General features: G+C 37.1%; 4 protein-coding genes across 6 annotated transcripts; all 4 read left to right on the top strand.

Moving 5' to 3' along the window:
* On the top strand, positions 3,970-7,933 carry LOC104708282 (transcription factor BIM1-like). Of its 3 annotated transcripts, none has more exons than XM_010424830.1 (12): positions 3,970-4,159; positions 4,327-4,735; positions 4,874-4,969; positions 5,286-5,708; positions 5,815-5,917; positions 5,995-6,131; positions 6,210-6,324; positions 6,441-6,510; positions 6,607-6,702; positions 6,806-7,161; positions 7,250-7,358; positions 7,451-7,933. In XM_010424830.1, the coding sequence occupies exons 2-12, from the start codon at positions 4,699-4,701 to the stop codon at positions 7,538-7,540; spliced, it is 1,632 nt and encodes a 543-aa protein (XP_010423132.1). In that variant the 5' UTR covers positions 3,970-4,159; positions 4,327-4,698; the 3' UTR covers positions 7,541-7,933. The 3 variants fall into 3 exon arrangements, with proteins under 3 accessions (XP_010423132.1, XP_019084461.1, XP_010423133.1); XM_019228916.1 differs by having other exon boundaries at positions 6,809-7,161; XM_010424831.1 differs by lacking the exon at positions 3,970-4,159 and having other exon boundaries at positions 4,632-4,735; positions 4,911-4,969.
* LOC104708283 (kinesin-like protein KIF15) lies at positions 9,896-12,278 on the top strand. The gene is made up of 5 exons (XM_010424832.2): positions 9,896-10,270; positions 10,592-10,675; positions 11,142-11,462; positions 11,595-11,813; positions 11,902-12,278. The coding sequence occupies exons 1-5, from the start codon at positions 10,064-10,066 to the stop codon at positions 12,055-12,057; spliced, it is 987 nt and encodes a 328-aa protein (XP_010423134.1). The 5' UTR covers positions 9,896-10,063; the 3' UTR covers positions 12,058-12,278.
* Positions 12,410-17,934, top strand: LOC104708284 (uncharacterized ATP-dependent helicase YprA-like). The gene is made up of 19 exons (XM_010424833.2): positions 12,410-12,610; positions 12,725-13,318; positions 13,418-14,101; positions 14,208-14,339; positions 14,463-14,542; positions 14,667-14,761; positions 14,857-14,924; positions 15,014-15,115; positions 15,204-15,289; positions 15,380-15,487; positions 15,577-15,652; positions 15,732-15,868; positions 15,953-16,112; positions 16,198-16,377; positions 16,470-16,742; positions 16,821-16,988; positions 17,085-17,321; positions 17,406-17,564; positions 17,673-17,934. Exons 1-19 carry the CDS (start codon positions 12,431-12,433, stop codon positions 17,724-17,726), a joined length of 3,573 nt encoding a protein of 1,190 aa, XP_010423135.1. The 5' UTR covers positions 12,410-12,430; the 3' UTR covers positions 17,727-17,934.
* On the top strand, positions 17,993-19,574 carry LOC104708286 (isoaspartyl peptidase/L-asparaginase 1). The gene is made up of 4 exons (XM_010424834.2): positions 17,993-18,243; positions 18,468-18,701; positions 18,790-18,876; positions 18,983-19,574. Exons 1-4 carry the CDS (start codon positions 18,079-18,081, stop codon positions 19,445-19,447), a joined length of 951 nt encoding a protein of 316 aa, XP_010423136.1. The 5' UTR covers positions 17,993-18,078; the 3' UTR covers positions 19,448-19,574.

Below are 19,603 nucleotides of genomic sequence, written 5' to 3' on the forward strand. Positions count from 1 at the left end.
AATCTCTCTTGTTATTTTCCCTAAGTCACATGTTAGATTTATAAGTATTTGTTAACTGATCCCTAAGAGGATTCCTGTGCATTGTACAGAGGAATGTCCGCATATTGCTAAATACATTTGTTTTTCCCTTCAAATATCAAGCTTCTTATTCTTCTTTTTTCTCTACTCTGCTTTTATGATTATTTTAATTTGTTGTTATATTATTAAGATAATGACAATGATTAGAGACAACTAATATTCCCCTTTACAAGGCAACAAAGAAGTAAAGAAGCCAGCTAATTCGGATGAGATGCTCTCCCACACACTCTTTTTTGTTATGTTAATATGTTTGACAAAACTTATTAAGGTTTTAAAAGTTCACTCTTTCTTATAAACTATCAAATCTTGATTTTAAATTAGTTGTTAGCGTGTGCATTGAACCTGGTTGGTTGTGATGAGATCTCAAATTGATTTTATTTTGAATTAGATCAAGCTATTCTACATAATAACATGATAATTGATAAGTTATATGCGACCCATGCATTTGTATATATATTTTTAGTGATTTGTGATTCCGTGATTGATTTTCTCCTTTACATGCGTTATTTTAAGAATTAATTTTATAGATAATTTTATGCGTAGGAAATAATAAAGTATGGTATTGTATGGATGTCCAGAAAATTCATTTTTTAAATAGTGTTATGTAAGCGTTTGCTTTAAATTAAGTATTTCATTTTACTTAAATAAAGTCAGTACGAGTTAGTTACAGCAATCATACTTAAAAGTTAAAACTTTCCTAATTTTGTGTGTGTAAAACCTACTTTATACGTTTTTTCCTTTTTTGTACAAACTCAAGTTGAATATAAAATGGGCAAATAATATGCTGAAAAACATAAAATGGCAGATAATAATTTGATTTATTGACTGAATTATATGTTAGACGACGAGGAGAGCATGATTGTGGCCAACCGAACCACGAACGGTTAAGGAGAACTGGATTGGTCGGTTTGTGGCATTTTTATTCTCTCCCTATCAAATAAACAGTTCCTAGTCAAGATGTATTATTACTAAATCGTCCTTTGATCTTAATGTTCGAAAATCTATTTATGTCCTGACGCTTGAGATACAACAGTGTTTTTCTCACGTGAGTTGCAGAGTCAGTTCACGTGGCCCACATCACACCATGAAAACGACGTCACACTAACCTCTTCTTCTTTTCACTTGAATTGACCATTTCGTTTTTATTTACTTTCCTTTTGTAATATTCCTTTCTTTCTCCAAAATGTGTAAAAAAAACTTCTTGATAATTCCATTTGTTTGTTTTTTTTTTATGTATCTAACCAATTTCTTGTGCTTTAGAGAAAAATCGAATCTTGAATACAAATAATACATATCATCAAAGAACTATGAGATTGCGAGTGATTTTGATCACTAATTATATAATACAATTCATGGTTTTATATACTACTAGAATATAAGGAGGAGATAAAGCGTGTTTAAGCACAACCTAACAACTCACGAGACAAAGTGGAGGGCATGTGGGGATGTGTTATTGTTTTTTGATCTTTCCCTATTTTGTACCATTTTCCTCCTCATGTGATCCAACACTATTTAGCTATAGTTCCTCACCTCACCTTTCTCTCTCTCTAATTTTTATTTTATATTTCTATTTTCAGATTTAACAACAACAAACAAGTGATGGGCATAAATTAATGTCTAGCTTGTACGCATTAGGGGAAGGTAATTTTTCCTCTGCTCTTATGTAATTCCTATCCATCATGAACTTTTCATTCTTATGTTTGAATAAAGTTAACTTTGGGTCGGAATCATATGCGTGTGGGCATGAATATATAGATATGACCGAATATTTGGATTCATGAGTTTACAATCAATCCAAGAGACATGAAAATGTTTTTAATGTGATATACAAATATATATATATGTTAATACATTTATATTCGTTATAACTAGTTATAATTTTGAAAGAGTTTTTTCACAAACTTAATAGTTGTTTCGAAAGATGCATACTCTATTTTTAGAAGGAGTATAAATATAAATTGTAAAATAAACCTAATTAATTGTAAACTACTGGAAAGAGAAAAAGAAGTTTGCGAAAACTTGAAATCAATACATTATATACTTACAATACTTTTTTCAATTCGAATATTAAATATACGAATACAAATGGAATATAAATATTTGATTATATTTGGGTTTAAGAAATATTTTTCCTAATATCTAATTAACTCAAATCCGTCCATACACTGACATATGTAATTCAGTAAATGCTAGCTAAACTTTTAAAATATATGTGTATTATATTGTAAGTCGTCTATCTGGTTTACTTAATTTCGAATAAGTTAATTAGTGTTGTAACAAGTGGCATTCAACTAAATATAATATGGGTTTAGCTCACATGATCAGAGTCTTGATTATGGTTTTTTTTGACAATTTGTTAATGGCATTGTACAAAAGAATAGCTGTCTTTGTTCCACCTAATGCTACATACATGATACATATATGATATATCCCCACTCACACAAACACATAGACGCATACACGTACAAAATCATACTTGTCCCCCTATATTCCATCATTTTATTGCACAATTTTTACTACAAAATTAATAAGTATCGTTGCAACGTTTAGATATAAATCAGCTCTTAAACCGGTAACCATTTCTAGCCAACCTAGATAGGCCTTATAATTGTTCCGGAGTTTTAAATCGAACTTGTCTAAAATGATCAGGATATAGATAAAGTAATTGCAGAAGCAGCTGAAGTGTGTATGAAATTTATGTTATCAATCATATATACACATGATTTTCTAAACAGCGACAAGATTAGTAAACATTTTTTTTATTTGTTATAAGGATTCAATTCTTATATATGTTTTCATTTTTGATTATAGAAAAAGGTAGAAAATGATGAGGAGACACATGGTTTCATCAACTTTATTCTTTTGCTTCATTTAAGTTTTGGTGTATTAAATATACGAAAATACAAGAATATCCGAGGACTTGAACACTAGTAGTATCAGATAGCTCCCCATTTTTTAATTACTTGACTGATTTTCGTATGGTTGCATTTACATCGACGAATATTAGTCGACGTACGTAATTTATATAGTAAAAAATAAAAAGAGTGCGTTGACACGCCAAAAGCTTATAGTAATGGTAGGAAATAAAAAAAAAAGGAAAAACGTCACCAACAACTACAAGCTGATTTATTGGAGTATTGAATTATGAATCCGTGAAGATTTAATGTTCGATAGATCGCCATGATTGTAGTATACTATTATGAACATATTTTTTTTTCGTATGCATGCCTATAAAAGAAAAAAGAGAGAGTTTAATTAATAGCCTGCATGTGAGTTTCAATTGCCGACAACGAATATTGAAAAATGACCATTAATTGGTAGAGTCAATGAATATAAATGTCACATAGTAGTAGTACTATTATTTATCAGGAAAAAAATGAGTAAAAAAGTTATGTTAGCAAATTATGATCCCTCGACGATGTGATTACGGTTAAAAGATTTATGATTATAGAGCTATAAATAACAATAATTTGTTTGCCGAGATAAACGAATATATATAGAAAATAATTTAAATAATGTAAAAGTACATACGAGCAATAATTGATTATCACAGTAATTCTTAGAAACAATTATTATAATATTCGTATTAAAAACTAGGAACAATATTAATGGGGATCGTCGAACACGATAACAAAACAAAAGCGTAGGAGTGTGTGTGTATTATTTTTGTTTCCTTTTAAAATAAAAATAAAAAAAATAAAAAAAGAGCGCCGCTAAACGGATAAACCCACTCTGTTTACCTTACACTAGAAAGCAACTAACCTAGAGACATCCACCACGTGACTCCGTTAGATTAACGTCGTTTAAACAACGGAGTGTGTGTGTGTGTTTTTTTTTTAACGGGGAGCGTTATAATGACTGTATAAAACATTTCCGCCTTCTCGTTTTCCTCTCAAAACAAACAGAGAGAGAGAAAGAGAAAGAGAGAGAGAGAGAGAGAGAGGGAGAGAGAGAGTGAGATAAGCTCTCTGGCTGATCTTTTTTTTTGTTTTTTGTTTCTTCCCGATCAGATCGAAGAGTTTTATCTCGGAATTCAAACCAAAATTTCACACAATTGTGGTTTGATTCGTTGTAGAAGAAGGTACGTCTCTAAAATCTAAATCCGTTCGTTTAATTTAGGTTTAGATTTTGACTTATACAGTTATACTCATGGGTTGACTTGAATTATGCGAAATTGAGTTGGTTTGAGCTATGAACTCTACTGAATTATGGTTAATCTTGTGTTTCTCTATTCAATTCTGATGACAGATCTATCGAATCCACGAATTTGGTGGTTTCCGACGATTCTTCCGGTCGAATTCCGGTTCAATTCTCGGCGAAAGCTGCACCGTAGACCGATTTAGGTCAAACCGAGCTGGAATTTGACCAAAATTCGAATAGCTTTCTCGGGGAAAAAAGCATAATTCAGAGTCTTCTGAGCTCAATTCCGCTTCTTTGACCATCGGAGAAGACAACATCTATTGAATGAGCTGATACAAGTCGCAGATCTGAGCTGCTAATTACATAATTCCGTCGATTTTTTCCAAGAATTATCCGAGACAGCTGCAGAATTCTGAAAATTCCCGCGCGCAAATTATAATTTTTTTTAAAAAAATTCAAGAATTGTCGAAGCTGCTGTTCATGGAGCTTCCTCAACCTCGTCCCTTCAAAACCGAAGGTAACACTACTTATCAGATACTATTATATTGCCATCCGTATAAAAAAAAAAAAAAAAAAGAGAGTTTACAGTTTTTACAACGATTTTTTCCCTTTTTTTTTTTTTTAATGTTGAAATAATTAAAAAGAATTTCCACAGGGAGAAAACCAACACATGATTTTTTATCGCTCTGCAGTAGTCATTCAACCGTCCACCCATCAGATCCAAAGCCTACACCACCACCTTCCTCTCAAGGTATTTTTATTTTACCCTTTTACCCTTTTCTTAAACTCCAAAAAAAAATTAAAAAAAAAAAAATTATTGTTATTTAGATTCTCTTAAAGGCGTCACGTTTTTTTCCGCTTCTGCGCGCGTGCATCTGATCTGACTTTAAGACGAATCATGTGGATCATTTGCTATTTTCTTGGGTCCTTATGGGCCCAACTCTGTTTTAAGCCCACAGAATTTTGGGGACCGTTTATGGGGTTACACATGTCGTTTATATATATGGCTCGCCGCCTTCGAATACATTCTCTCAATAAATCTCTTTCAACGTTCATTATGTGAGCAGGTAGTCACCTGAAAACCCATGATTTTCTCCAACCGTTAGAATGTGTTGGTGCTAAAGAAGAGATTAGTAGGATTAACAATACCACTACTGCGTCCGAGAAGCCACCTCCCCCTGCACCTCCACCACCGCTTCAGCACGTACTTCCTGGTGGTATTGGGACTTACACTATAAGCCCCATTCCTTATTTCCATCACCATCATCAGAGAGTTCCTAAGCCGGAGTTGTCACCACCGATGATGTTCACTGCTGCTGCGCAAGCGAGTGGTGGTAATGAAAGAAACATTCTGGACGAGAATTCAAACTCTAATTGCAGCTCCTACGCTGCTGCAGCTAGCGGATTCACTCTCTGGGATGAATCTGCTTCTGGGAAGAAGGGACAGACAAGGAAGGAGAATAATGTTGGGGAGAGAGTAAACATGAGAGGTGACAAGAATATTACTATCGTGATGTGAAATTAGACTAGTTTACAGGTGTTTAGATACCACATGAAATAATAATTATCAGTCGTTTTTTTTTTTTAAATGTATAGCTGATGTTGCAGCAGCTGTGGGACAATGGCCAGTGGTGGAACGACGGTCCCAGTCTTTGACTAATAACCATATGAGCGGTTTCAGTTCTCGCTCTTCCTCTCAGTAAGTCTCAACTCTTCTCTTTTCTCTATTACTCGGTCTTAAAAGGAAGATCGACTAAGGTTTTACTTTGGTTGCAGAGGATCTGGGTTTAAGAGCCAGAGCTTCATGGACATGATAAGGTCAGCAAAAGGAAGCTCACAGGAAGATGATCTAGATGATGAAGACGATTTTCTTATGAAGAAAGAAAGCTCCTCGACTAGTCAGAGCCATAGAGGTTTGTATTTTTTTAAATGTCAGCTTTATGTTTTCTAAACCGTAACAGCTTAAGATATGATTGATTCGTCCTTTACAGTGGACTTGAGGGTAAAAGCAGATGTGAGAGGCTCTGGTAACGAGCAAAAGCTGAGCACACCTAGGTCTAAACATTCTGCTACAGAGCAACGAAGAAGGAGCAAGATCAATGATAGGTAAGTCTTGAATATGTTCTACTCATAGATATGATATGTAGCAAAAGCGGAGTTGGTGATAGAGTTTAGCAGAGAGGCGAGACTAATCAAACATTGTTAATGGATTCCTATTGCAGATTTCAAATGTTGAGACAACTAATACCTAACAGTGACCAAAAGCGGGACAAGGCCTCCTTTTTACTAGAGGTATAACTATGATTTTCACCCAAAGTTTATGTCACAGAAGATTCACTCTCATCATTTCTTAATCTCTAAAATATATTCTTTTGAAACTTTATACAGGTTATCGAGTATATCCAATTCTTACAGGAGAAGGCAGACAAGTACGAAACCTCTTACCAAGGATGGAATCATGAACCTGCAAAGCTATTGAATTGGGTAAATACAGTCTCACATTTTCCAACCATACCTCATTCTCTTTCTACCGGGTTTGAAACTGAAAACAAACAAACCATCTAATGTTAATCTGTTTACATTACAGCAGAGAAACAATCAACAGCTAGTACCTGAAGGAACCGTTGCTTTTGCTCCAAAACTGGAAGAAGAGAAGAACAACATCCCGGTTCCGGTACTTGCAACAGCACAAGGCGTTGCTATGGATCATCCAACGGCCGCAACGACCTTTCCATTGTCGATTCAAAGCAACAATTTTTTCTCTCCTGTGATTGCGGGTAATCCTGTACCTCAGTTCCACACAAGAGTCGGGTCTTCAGAAGCCGTAGAGCCAATCCCGAGTTCTCGGGGTCAAACTCAGCCATTGAAAGAAGAAGAAGAAGTAGTAGAAGATGAGGAAATTCTTGAGGGTAACATCAGTATTTCAAGTGTTTACTCACAAGGGTAAATTAAAGACCTCTCCTTTGATCTTTTAACAGTTAAGCTAAAAGTTATTTACCTTTTTTTTTTTTTTAACATTTATGTGGAGCAGATTAGTGAAAACACTGAGAGAAGCATTGGAGAATTCAGGGGTGGACTTAACGAAAGCAAGCATCTCCGTTGAAATCGAGCTCGCTAAACAATCTGCGTCTTCCTTCAAGGTTCCTTTATTTTTTTTACGTTTGATTCAATCCAAACACATTTTGTTTTGGGTTGGATCATGATTGTTTTTACTTTTATTTACTACTGATAGGATCATGAAGCTCGTGGACCAGTTTCTCGAACCAGAAACGAGGATGTCAAGCAAACTCGGAAACCAAAACGGCTCAAGACGGGACAATAGAAGTTTTATAAACAAAAAACCAAACACACAATCCGGTAAAAACACCAAAGTTGATTCCTCTGTTTTTTTTTCTAATATTTTTTTTTATATCTCGAAAAGGGATTATAGTTTATTATTTTAGCTATATCTTGATTGTTTCTTTTGTACATTCGAAAGTCATGTTTTTTATCTCGTGGGTCCATAATCTTTTGAGACCTAAGAAGAAGACTAGTGCGACCCGGTTGTGCTAACCGCATTTTAGAACATAATCTCAAATATTCTTTGGGGTTTTATGTTTCTTTTGAGAATTATATCATTATTAAGGGGAAGGCTTCCAATGTTTTCGAGAAGCTTCCTGTGTTATGCGAAATCATTTGTTACCCTATATATCATCTTCTCACACTCTTTTGGATCTATCTTTTTATTACTTGTATGCAATACTATTTTTGGTTTGTTACTATTAGAGCTTATTGGAATGGTAAAGAAATCTCATCATTGAAAATAACACTGTTATCGTAAAGAAAACTCATCATAACATTTTTCGGTACACCAACTAACTTGGAGGAGCTATAACTACAAATTATACAAGTTATAGGCAATATCGATATGCTAGAGTTACACTGCGTTAAGAAAAATGAGTTCGTAGACTAAAAATAAGCAGTGGGAGAGGGAGAGAGCTGAAAATACAAGCAGCATATAAAGAGACGACATATCAATTAGGCATGTCAATGTGATTATGCAAGGAAAGCAAACTAATGGGATGGAGACAGGGCAAAATATATATCAATAATTGTGCATGATAAAAAAAAACAGTAGAAGAAAATAAAACACCCTCAAACACATAACATCCCCAAAAATACAGAAACAAGAGAAAGCAAAGCAACACACAAAACCAAGAGATGAGTGAATAGTGAATTGTGGGAGCAAGAGAGAAACACTCTCAATGAAGATAAGTAAGTTACCAGGCAAAGCGTTTCCATAAATCATCATGTGCTCATCATCATCATCTTACTAGCAACATCCTCATCATCATCATCCATACGTCTGCCTTATCTCCTCAAAAAGGGTTCCGCGATCCATGTAAAAGTGTGAATGAGAGTGATACGGCTTAAAAGGGAGCTTCTCCTCATCCTCATCAAAGCCAATAAGAACTATGGCATATTCGCTGCAGTCAAAGGCGGCTGATTCTCGAAGGCTGTCGAGCAGCAGAAATGAGCCAGATCTTCTACCAAGCAGTTCGTTTCTTGAAAGGTCTCAGTCTCAGCCTATAGAACCAAACACTTAACAAGATGGAACTACATCATATCCTAGTGACGAAGGTGGCACATGGAATACAGCTGAGAGAAAAAGTTAAAGATAACAGATACAGGGGATTTGGAAGGTTTATTTCAAGATCATTGGTGAGATCACCTCCGAGAAGTCACGAAGAAAACTGTATGTTTAAACGCCTTTCCAGTCTTTCTATGTTTTTAGAGCAAATATTAATGACACTTTTATTAGTTTCTGAACGACTTGGGTTTATATTTATGAGATCCTAGGAAGTAGGAATCAGTCTTTAGGTAAATATATGTTTGTTTGTTTTTTTTTTTTTTGGGGTCTAATTGGTTTCAGTTCTTGTTTAGAATCGTTACAACCAACTAAACTAACTGGAAAGAGCTATAAGTACCAATGATACAAGTTATTAGGCCATATAGAGTTATTACACTGCATTAAGGAAAATCTCGGTGGCAATGTGACAGCAATGTATTTCTCAAGTGAGCGCAAAATAAAAGAGAGTAAACATTCCTAGTGGCAACGAAAGGAGAATGGATCCAACTAACTTGAAGGGAGCCAAAGTAGAAGAAGAAGATAGACCTCCGACGATAACTCGTAATAAGGGGAAAGACATAGTCGGATCCTCTTCTTCCTCCGAAAAATTGCCTCCGACGATAGCTCGTAATAAGGGGAAAGACATAGTCGGATCCTCCGCGAAAGTAGATAGAACTCCGCGAAAGTAGATCCTCTTCTTCCTCCACCGTGGCTCGGCTTCCTTTCAACCATGCTAATGCTATCGTTAGCCGCTTTGGGTTTGCCCAAAAAGAAAGAAATAAATAAGTAATAAGTACATTATGATTGTTATTTACTATTTGGTGACTGAAAAAATAAAAAATGAAATCTCTATTACATGATTCTTAATTATCAGTTTCCAAACTTAAACAAAGCATAACAATGTTGAAAAGTTAAAATTAAGGGAAGTAAAAGAAGGAAGAGATGGTTTAAAAGGAAAGAATTCAAAAAGTCATGGGTAAATCCAGAGAATTGTGAAAGATGATGAGGGTAAATTAGTAATCTTAAGTTGGTTGTTTCAGATGAACGTTGGAGAAAAAAAAAAGATTGAGATCCAAAAAAGCTCAGACTCGAAGAATGAATTTATTTTGAATAAAAATCCAAAGTCTTCTTTTTTTTTTTTGGGTCTATCTGTCTCTCTCTGGTCAGACCTCTGGGGGTTGTTGAGGACTAATCCTAATCACTGAAGCAGATCTATTGAGGAGGAAGGTGAAGAAGATGTATGAGCAGCAGCAGCAGCAGCATTTCGTGGATTTGCAAAGCGATTCTGGATTTGGGGATGATAGCTCGTGGCTTGCCGGCGACGACGATCTCCGACTGTCTCCTCACCAATCTGTCGCTGGTACTAACTCCGGTAACGAGAATCTAGATCGTCGTCTCTTAAAAGATCTCGTTGAGATGGTTCCCCTTATCGAGCATTACATGGTATAGATTTTTATTTATTTTCGAGTTATCAGAGCTCAATATCTTTGGGGTTCGAGGGGATTGCAGATTTGGTGATTGATTCATTTGGGAGATTTCGAAATTATGTCAGTGTTTTAGACGGATTTGGTTTCTTAATTTTGAGAAATTTGCAGTAATTTTGACGGATTCATTTGGGGGAAAATGTCGATATGTGTAAAATGTCAGAGAAATTGTTATGAATTTGAACATTAAAAATCTGAAATTTCTGAATAAGTTTGTAGATTTTAATTTTTAGGTTGAAATATTTTTTGATGAGCTTTCTTCTCATTTGAACGCTATTAGGAACATAAAGAAAGGAGTTCGTTTAAGCGGCGTGGTTCCATGATCTACACTAAGATGCCTTCTAAAGATTCCTTGTCCAGAAGGGTAAGATGTCAATCTTCTTGTCTTGTTTGATCTCTTTATCACATCTCTTTATGGCATTTTATCCATACACTGTTGCTTGGTTGCATAGGTTATAAATAAGACTTGTAGTGTTAGTTTTCGACTTGGTTGGGTTAATAGTGGTAGGTACTCAAATAAATTATTTGAATTTGTTATCTTTTCCTTTTGGGGTATGAGCTTATATCAGCTTGGCTAATGACTCTTTAACTCATAATTTGTATATCCATAAGGGGTTATAGGTGTTTTTTGTTATTATTATGAGATGTAAATTGTTGTAATGATGGATCTCTCTGTTTTTGGAGCACTGGTGTCTTCAAACTTGGGTAAAAAAACTTTTTTGGGTGGGTTTGGGTTTTAATTCTCCTCGCCAAATGTTACTCAATGTTTTTCCAATGCTCGGCTTTATGACTAACTTATTCACTTGTATTTGCATGTATCTGATCTAAAGGGAAGAAATGGTTCTCAAACAGTCCCAGGAAGAAAGAAGAGAGACCCTGAGGACAATAGTGATGTTATGAACAATTCTTTGGAAGATGGTGAAAACACAAAGGCTTTGGCTGGTGCAGAAAAGGAAGAACTGACTAGACTAAGAGAGCAAGTGAATGACCTGCAGGCAAAATTATCGGAGAAAGAAGAGGTTTTAAAGTCAACGGAAATCTCAAAGAACCAGGTAAACGATATCCAAGAAAAGCTTGAAGCAACGAAACGATTGGTTGCTGAGAAGGATATGTTGATCAAGTCTATGCAGTTACAGCTATCGGACACAAAGGTAACCTTTTTCAATTATGTATCTTAAGATTTTTCCTTTGTGTTTACTTGGTTTTAAACAAAATGGAGAATACTCAGTTTGCTTCTGCACTTATCTCACTTATTGATAGCTTCCTTTCGCTGTTTTCACTAGATCAAACTTGCAGACAAGCAAGCTGCCCTTGAGAAGACTCAGTGGGAAGCAAAGACATCAGGGACGAAGGCAATCAAGCTTCAAGAACAGCTAAATACTCTTGAAGGAGAAATCTCTACGTTCACACGGGTATTCGAAACTCTGGCGAAACCCGATTCCAAGAAACCCGACAGGGATTATGATACAAGACCATATGAATTTGATCATCTTCCATATCTTGTAAGTCATAAACCACACTAGGATCATCTCTCTTTTTTCTTTTTAACCGGGGTCATATCTTAAGCTGATACAAATACATTAACAACAGGACGATGTAGATGAAACCGAACTGAGGAAAATGGAAGAAGCAAGATTAGCTTATATTGCAGCTGTGACTACCGCAAAGGAACGAGAAGATGAAGAATCTCTGGCCATGGCTGCTAAAGCACGAGCATACCTGCAATCACTAGCCTTTACATATTAGTCATCTTGAGGTACCTTCTTATAGGATTTGTCACTCCTTGGTTGTGTTTTAGGTGTATGTAGATTTGTACAATGAAAAAAATTGGAGAAGAAACACAAAGTTATGGTTTCCCCCAAAATCAATGAACGCAACTCGAGTTTATGTTTCTTCAAATTGAGCATGTATGATGATGATGATGTATCCTTCGAACACATAATATATCAGATCGTATTATAAAAATAGTTCGCACGTGCGGAATCCACTCACCTGTGTCAAAAAATCCCGCGCCATAGACCACCAATACGATGTCGGTTTGAAAGCCCAACAAAGTCTCACAAATATAAAACTTCTTTTCTTTGTTAATGGAAGGAAGGAAAAAAGTAAAAGTTCGGTAATGGCGAGCGAGAGACGAAGCAGCAGCGGAGACACTGTTGCGATCTCTGTCAGAAGCATTACCGGCGAATCGACGACCGTTCACGTTTCCTCCGACGGGACAATTCATGACCTTAAGATTGCCCTAAAATCCTCTTTCCCTCCCGCTTCTTTTTTTCCCAATTTCCATCTGTGTTTCAAGGTAATGCCTATGATTACAAGTTTCGTTTTTTTGTTTCCTCCTTATCAAACCCTTCTTGGGAAATATTCATGCTCTTTTGTATCTTTTACAATTTAGAATTTTTATCTTTTGTAGCAAAATAAATTGAGTCTGAAGAGTAGAGTTGCTGCTGTTGTTAACAATGACGGTGAGTTCGTGAGTTTGGTTCCTTATGTTAAGAAGGAACATCCGCAGACTCCAAAGCCCGATTTACTAAAACCCTCATTGAGTTCTTCTGAGAGGATTCCAAAATATTCAACCTTGAAAGATGAAAAGGGTAAAGCAGCTGAGAACCATTGTGTTGGGGAGAAACGAAAAAGGGATCAAGAAGCGTGTCCATATGGGTTCTTTGATGGTGTTTTGGAGTCTGATTGTAATGATGCATTTAAGGGTCAGAACAGAGAGAAGCTTGCTGGGGTTTTGAAGTCTAGGAATTGCTTGACATCTCCAAGTTCTACAAAGTGCTTGATGTCATGGGATACAAGAACTAGCTCTTTGTGTTCTTGTCCAGATTGGGTGAAGTTGTCTATGGAGACATTCGCGTTTCTGAATCTTTTTTCGTCTCTTATTCAATCAATGGGAGAGAAGTTGTATATAACCCGCTTGAAGGAATCTCTTTTCCGGTTAGCAATGTCTGGAGTTCGTGTTGGTATACAAGACGTTAAGAATCTCTCAGTTATTTGCCCCAAGGTGATTTTTCTATATCTTTTTTTCAAGTATACTTACTTATTTTATGACTAAATGTTACTTATATGTAACCGCAATGGTTGTTCGCAATGGTTCTTGTAGGTTGTAAAGGTTATCACTGATGACTTTGAAGCTGTGAGCCATGAGAATGCTATAGTTATAGCTGATTATCCGGAGAGAGATGTAAAACCAGCTCGTAAGAAAACTCCACTTGCAAAGGTCTTTAGTGCCATGAAAAAACGGGAGAGTTCCTTTAAGTCTGAATTGTGGGAGTCAATCAAATCACTACTGGTAAAGAATAGAGGTGAGTGTGGAGTAGCTATTTCCTTGGAGGACATGCTTAAATTTGCCAGCGAAGGTAGAGCTTTTGGTGGAAACAAAGCTAGAGAGGCTGGAAAAGCCACTTCTTTCTCTGGTTCTCGTAAACCCCAGTTTTTGTGGCATGACACAAATTCACTGCAACCATCGGAGATGGTCGAACATCTCAGGAATGGTATTGGATCTAAAGGACAGGTTGTTCATGTTGAAGTTATCAATGCTAGAAAAGCTGCCTGCGTCGAAATGTTAGATGAGCTCTCAGAAACCACCAAGTCTGCCTTGAAACGAATTGGACTCAATAAATTTTACAGCCATCAGGCTGAAGCAATTTCAGCAGCCTTGTCTGGGAAGAATGTTGTGGTTGCAACTATGACTTCCAGTGGAAAATCTCTCTGCTATAATGTGCCAGTCTTTGAGGAATTGTGCAAAGATACAGATTCTTGTGCCTTGTACTTATTTCCGACCAAGGTTACTCATCTTGTCTCTTTTCTTTTGAGTTTTTTTTATGCTTAAGAGATCTTAAAACTTCTTAAAACTGCTATAATAGAAAGAGACTCTCTGTTTGTTTGATTAGGCCTTAGCTCAGGATCAATTAAGAGCATTGTCTGATTTGATAAAAGGATACGAAGAAAGCATAAACATGGGAGTGTACGATGGTGACACTCCTTATAAGGATAGAACAAGGCTGAGGAGTAATGCTAGACTGGTAATGTCTTATTGTCATTTTTTCCCCAATAGATTAGTGATTCATTCACTCAGTTTCATCTGAATTCCGAAGACATAGTTCTCTAACTAACAAGTCTAACATTATTGGAATTTATGCATGTAGCTGATCACAAATCCCGATATGTTACATATGTCAATTATGCCTCTCCATGGACAATTTAGACGGATTTTATCTAACCTTAGGTAACACATCTTCCTATATATCTCCTCTTATTTTAAGTTTGACTAATTTCAATGGAAGCATTGCAAGACATGAACTGGTTTAGAGAAATCATTAATGATTTAAGTTCTAAGTTGATTATTTCAGGTATGTTGTGATCGATGAAGCCCATACTTACAAGGGACCATTTGGCTGCCACACAGCCCTTATATTGAGAAGACTTCGCCGCCTGTGCTCTCATGGTGCAATACTGATCCCATGGTTAAACCAATATAGCTTTCATTACGAATTTCGTCCATTTAGACTTTGAATTGATCAAACATATCTTACTTTTCAGTTTATGGTGCCAATCCTTCTTTCATATTTTGCACTGCAACTTCTGCTAATCCTCGACAACATTGCATGGTAGGCCTACATTAACAATTATCTGTATAAAATATTCGCCTCTCCAAATCTATCATACTGGATCAAAACGTGATTTGCTATTGGTGTAGGAGCTTGCAAACCTATCTGAGCTCGAGCTGATAGAAAATGATGGAAGTCCTTCCTCTGAAAAGCTTTTTGTCCTGTGGAATCCATCAGTTCTTCCAACAAGTGTATAATTCAGTTTCCTTGATTTTTTTTTTTTGTAACCAATTCTAAAACTTTATTTCCTCAATGTTTCCTTAATCTATTGTATCACAGAAACCTGAAGAAAGTTCGAAATTCGTGAGCAGTAGTGAAGCTGCTGCAGGTAAACCATATGGAGCTGCTGCCGATACACCATCAAGGTAATTTTTGAGTCATTGGCCTTGCTAACAAGAAATCAATATGTATTTTCATCTATAGCTAACATTAAATATCATTTCATTTCTTTACAGCCCAGCTTCTGAAGTTTCACACCTCTTCGCAGAGATGGTTCAACATGGCCTACGTTGCATTGCTTTTTGTCCATCTCGCAAACTCTGTGAACTTGTTTTATGTTTGACGTAAGTCCTCTTGTTTACCGCTGATAGTAAAACAATTCACACTAGAGTATTTGATTGATGGAGTTTGACATCCATTAAATATGCCGCAGACGTGAAATTCTAGAAAAGACTGCCCCTCATTTGGTTGAAGCCATATCCTCATATCGTGGAGGCTACATTGCTGAGGTACATTTTCTATTTTTATGTGTCTGTTCTTTGGTGTTGTTTGTAGATGAATTGCGTTTACCAGATCAATATTTTGCAGGACCGGAGGAAAATAGAGAGCGATTTATTTGGTGGAAAGCTTTGTGGTATTGCTGCAACAAACGCACTTGAGTTGGGGATTGATGTTGGTCACATCGATGTAACTCTTCATTTAGGTTTTCCCGGCAGTATTGCCAGGTAAATCAGTTTGATTGGTTCTTTTTATTTTCTCTTTTAGAACTTAAATTCCATAATGTGCAACTGATAACTTTTGAGTTTCAGTCTTTGGCAGCAAGCCGGGCGATCTGGAAGACGACAACGGCCTTCTCTTGCCGTATATGTTGCCTTTGCTGGTCCGCTTGACCAATACTTCATGAAGTTCCCGAACAAACTCTTTCGTAGCCCAATCGAGTGCTGCGTTATTGATTCTCAAAATGAGCAGGTTAGTAGTATACTGTTTGGATTCTTGTGTCAATTAACTCTAGCTGAGATTATACTGACTTGCTTTGATACTTTTCTTCTTGTAGGTCCTTGTGCAGCATTTGGCTTGTGCTGCTCTTGAGCATCCGTTGAGCTTGCAGTATGATGAACAACACTTTGGTTGTGGCATAACCGACGCTCTTGGGTCACTCAGGAACAAAGGATACTTGAGTTTTGATCCATCCCGTGATTCTTCTTCTAGAATATGGACCTATATTGGCCGAGAGGTATATATCCGAGCAGTTACTTTGAAACATACAACCCAAAACCTTGTTTCCTTGCTCTAAATCAATTCCTTTGCTGGTTAACATTTTCTCAGAAAAAGCCTACGAAGAAAGTCTCTATCCGGGCCATAGAGACGGTAAGATACAGAGTCATTGAAAAAAAAAGTGAAGATCTTCTCGATGAAATCGAGGAAAGCAAAGCCTTTTTCCAAGTATATGAAGGAGCTGTTTATATGAACCAAGGAAGGACCTATCTGGTCACGAGTCTGGATACAAAAGAAAAGATAGCTTTGTGTGAATTAGCAGACGTGGATTACTACACCAGGACTCGGGATTACACTGATATCCATGTAACTGGTGGTAAAACTGTAAGTATAAACTTTGGTGTTTCTTGTTTGATAGTTCTGAATCTTGGCGCAAAATTCATTACTAAGTTCATGTTTCAGGCTTACGTATTAAAGGCTCTTAAGAACCAACTTAATAGGACAACAGCACAAAGTAATGCATGTAGAGTGACAACAAAGTGGTTTGGATTTCTTCGTATCCGAAGAAAAAACGATGAAGTAATTGATGATGTTGAGCTTTCACTCCCAAGTTACTCTTACCAGTCACAGGTTTGTCTTTAACCTGAAGCCTCACACACACACACACTCTTACAGTCTATCTGTTTACGCTGTGATTTTTAAGTCTGGTTTATGGATAATAAACAGGCTGTTTGGATTCAAGTCCCTGAGTCAGTAAAATCAGAAGTGGAGGGGAATAAGTTGTCATTCCGTGCTGGTTTACATGCCGCTTGTCACGCTCTTCTCCACGTTGTTCCACTATTTGTGCGTTGCAACTATTCGGACTTAGCTCCAGAATGTCCAAATCCGCAAGAGCAACGCTATTTCCCATCAAGAATCTTACTATATGATCGTCATCGTGGAGGAACTGGCATCTCCGCCAAGGTAAATTGTGAAAGCAAAAAATCTCAAAGATTTATTTATTAATTTTGGATGATAACTAATTCTTCAACATCTCCGGCTCTGTAGATCCGTCCAATGTTCACGGAGCTTCTAGAAGCGGCTCTTGATCTCTTAAAGTCTTGCCGCTGCTCAGCTGAAACTGGTTGCCCGAGTTGCGTTCAGAATTATGGTTGCCAAGGGTACAATGAGCTCATACATAAGGAAGCAGCCATCCTGATCATACAGGTAACAAAAAAACTATTTTGGTTTCTTTCTCACTCTTTTCTATATATATATTACCAAAACTTATGAACACAAAGCCTGATCCTTGTTATACAATAATATTGTGTTTAGGGAGTTTTGGAATCGGAGAAATCATATTTTGGAGACCAAGATGAATCGTCATGAGAGTTATGTGAAACAGTCATGTGGCCGGATCGGAGTTTACACTTTACAGTAGCTAATTAAATAGTTTTGATAGGCAAACTGCTAACTGCAAAAGATTTAGTGACTAGTTTAACAACAACACGAGGACAAAAACTCGCGTCATTCTTTAATTTTTTTTGGTTTGTTCATAATACAATTCAGTGTAATTTACTTATTAATAAATAATGTTTCCCACAGTATTATTATATGAATTCATTTTACTTAACATCTGAAAGAATCTAGTAGGTAGGTAGTAGTGAGTGGACCTTTTGTTAACTTGAAATTAAAAAAAAAAAAAAAAAGCCTTCAACAAGTTTGGGAAAGTGAGCCAACGATGGTGGGGTGGGCGATAGCGCTACACGGCGGAGCTGGAGACATCCCGATCGATCTCCCCGACGAGCGACGTATCCCTCGTGAGACCGCCCTCCGTCACTGCCTCGATCTTGGCGTCTCCGCCCTCAAATCCGGCGAGCCTCCCTTGGACGTCGCCGAACTCGTCGTACGCGCCTCTCTTTCTCGATATATATATATATATATATCTATTTATATTTTTGGCATATGGCATATGGCAGCTGGTTGGATCCATGTGTTTGATAATTTTTACTATAGTCTATGAGGAAACTGAGAATTCGGAGACGAAATTAAATTTGTAGATTTCTAAAATACTGTCTCTCTAGTGATTATGACTAGTGAGTCTTATACACTTCTCTGGCAATGTTAAAGGTTCGTGAACTTGAAAACCACCCAGACTTCAATGCGGGTAAAGGTTCTGTCTTAACTACTCAAGGCACTGTTGAAATGGAAGCTTCCATAATGGAAGGTAAAACCAAAAGATGTGGAGCTGTCTCTGGCCTTACCACTGTCGTTAATCCCATCTCTTTAGCTCGCCTCGTCATGGAGAAAACTCCTCATATATACCTTGCATTCGATGCTGCTGAAGCTTTCGCTAGAGCTCATGTCAGTCAGTGTACATATAGCCATTTGACTTGTTTTGATAGTTAAACTCTAGTCCATTGTAAAGCTTTCTCTGAACTTGGTTTTCTAGGGAGTTGAGACGGTCGATTCTAGCCATTTCATAACTCCTGAAAACATTGCAAGGCTGAAGCAGGCCAAAGAATTCAATCGAGTCCAGGTTACTATGTTTATTCTCTTAGAAACTATGTTCCTGAGGCTTGTCTTCATGTAAATGACCTTTTCGTGTGAGATACTAAACAAAACTTTAAATTCCTTTAAAACAGTTGGACTACACGGCCCCTACTCCTCCGAAAGAACTTGAAAATTGTGGCGACAGCCAAATTGGAACAGTCGGATGTGTAGCCGTAGACAGTGCCGGGAATCTAGCTTCGGCTACATCAACTGGTGGTTATGTCAACAAGATGGTTGGCAGAATTGGGGATACGCCAGTCATTGGCGCAGGAACTTACGCTAACCACCTTTGTGCCGTCTCAGCCACAGGTAAAGGAGAAGAGATCATCCGTGGAACCGTTGCTAGAGACGTGGCTGCACTCATGGAGTATAAAGGCTTGTCTTTGACCGAGGCAGCGGCTTATGTTGTTGACCAATCCGTTCCCAGAGGAAGCTGTGGACTCGTTGCTGTCTCTGCCAGAGGTGAAGTCACAATGCCGTTTAACACTACTGGTATGTTCAGGGCTTGTGCTACCGAAGATGGTTACTCTGAGATGGCAATCTGGCCAAACAACTGAAACCACTAGACTTGCTTGCAGTCTTTAGAATCGGTTTGAGTCGTAGTCGGATCAGTAAAGTTAAAACAAAAGGGTTAAGATGCAAATTTAATAAAACCATCATTGTTTGTTTGTTATGGGTTCTCTTTAGGCTATCGTGTTCACTATAATACAATA

The sequence above is a fragment of the Camelina sativa genome, chromosome 8, assembly GCF_000633955.1.
Source record: "Camelina sativa cultivar DH55 chromosome 8, Cs, whole genome shotgun sequence".
Lineage (NCBI taxonomy): Eukaryota > Viridiplantae > Streptophyta > Magnoliopsida > Brassicales > Brassicaceae > Camelina > Camelina sativa.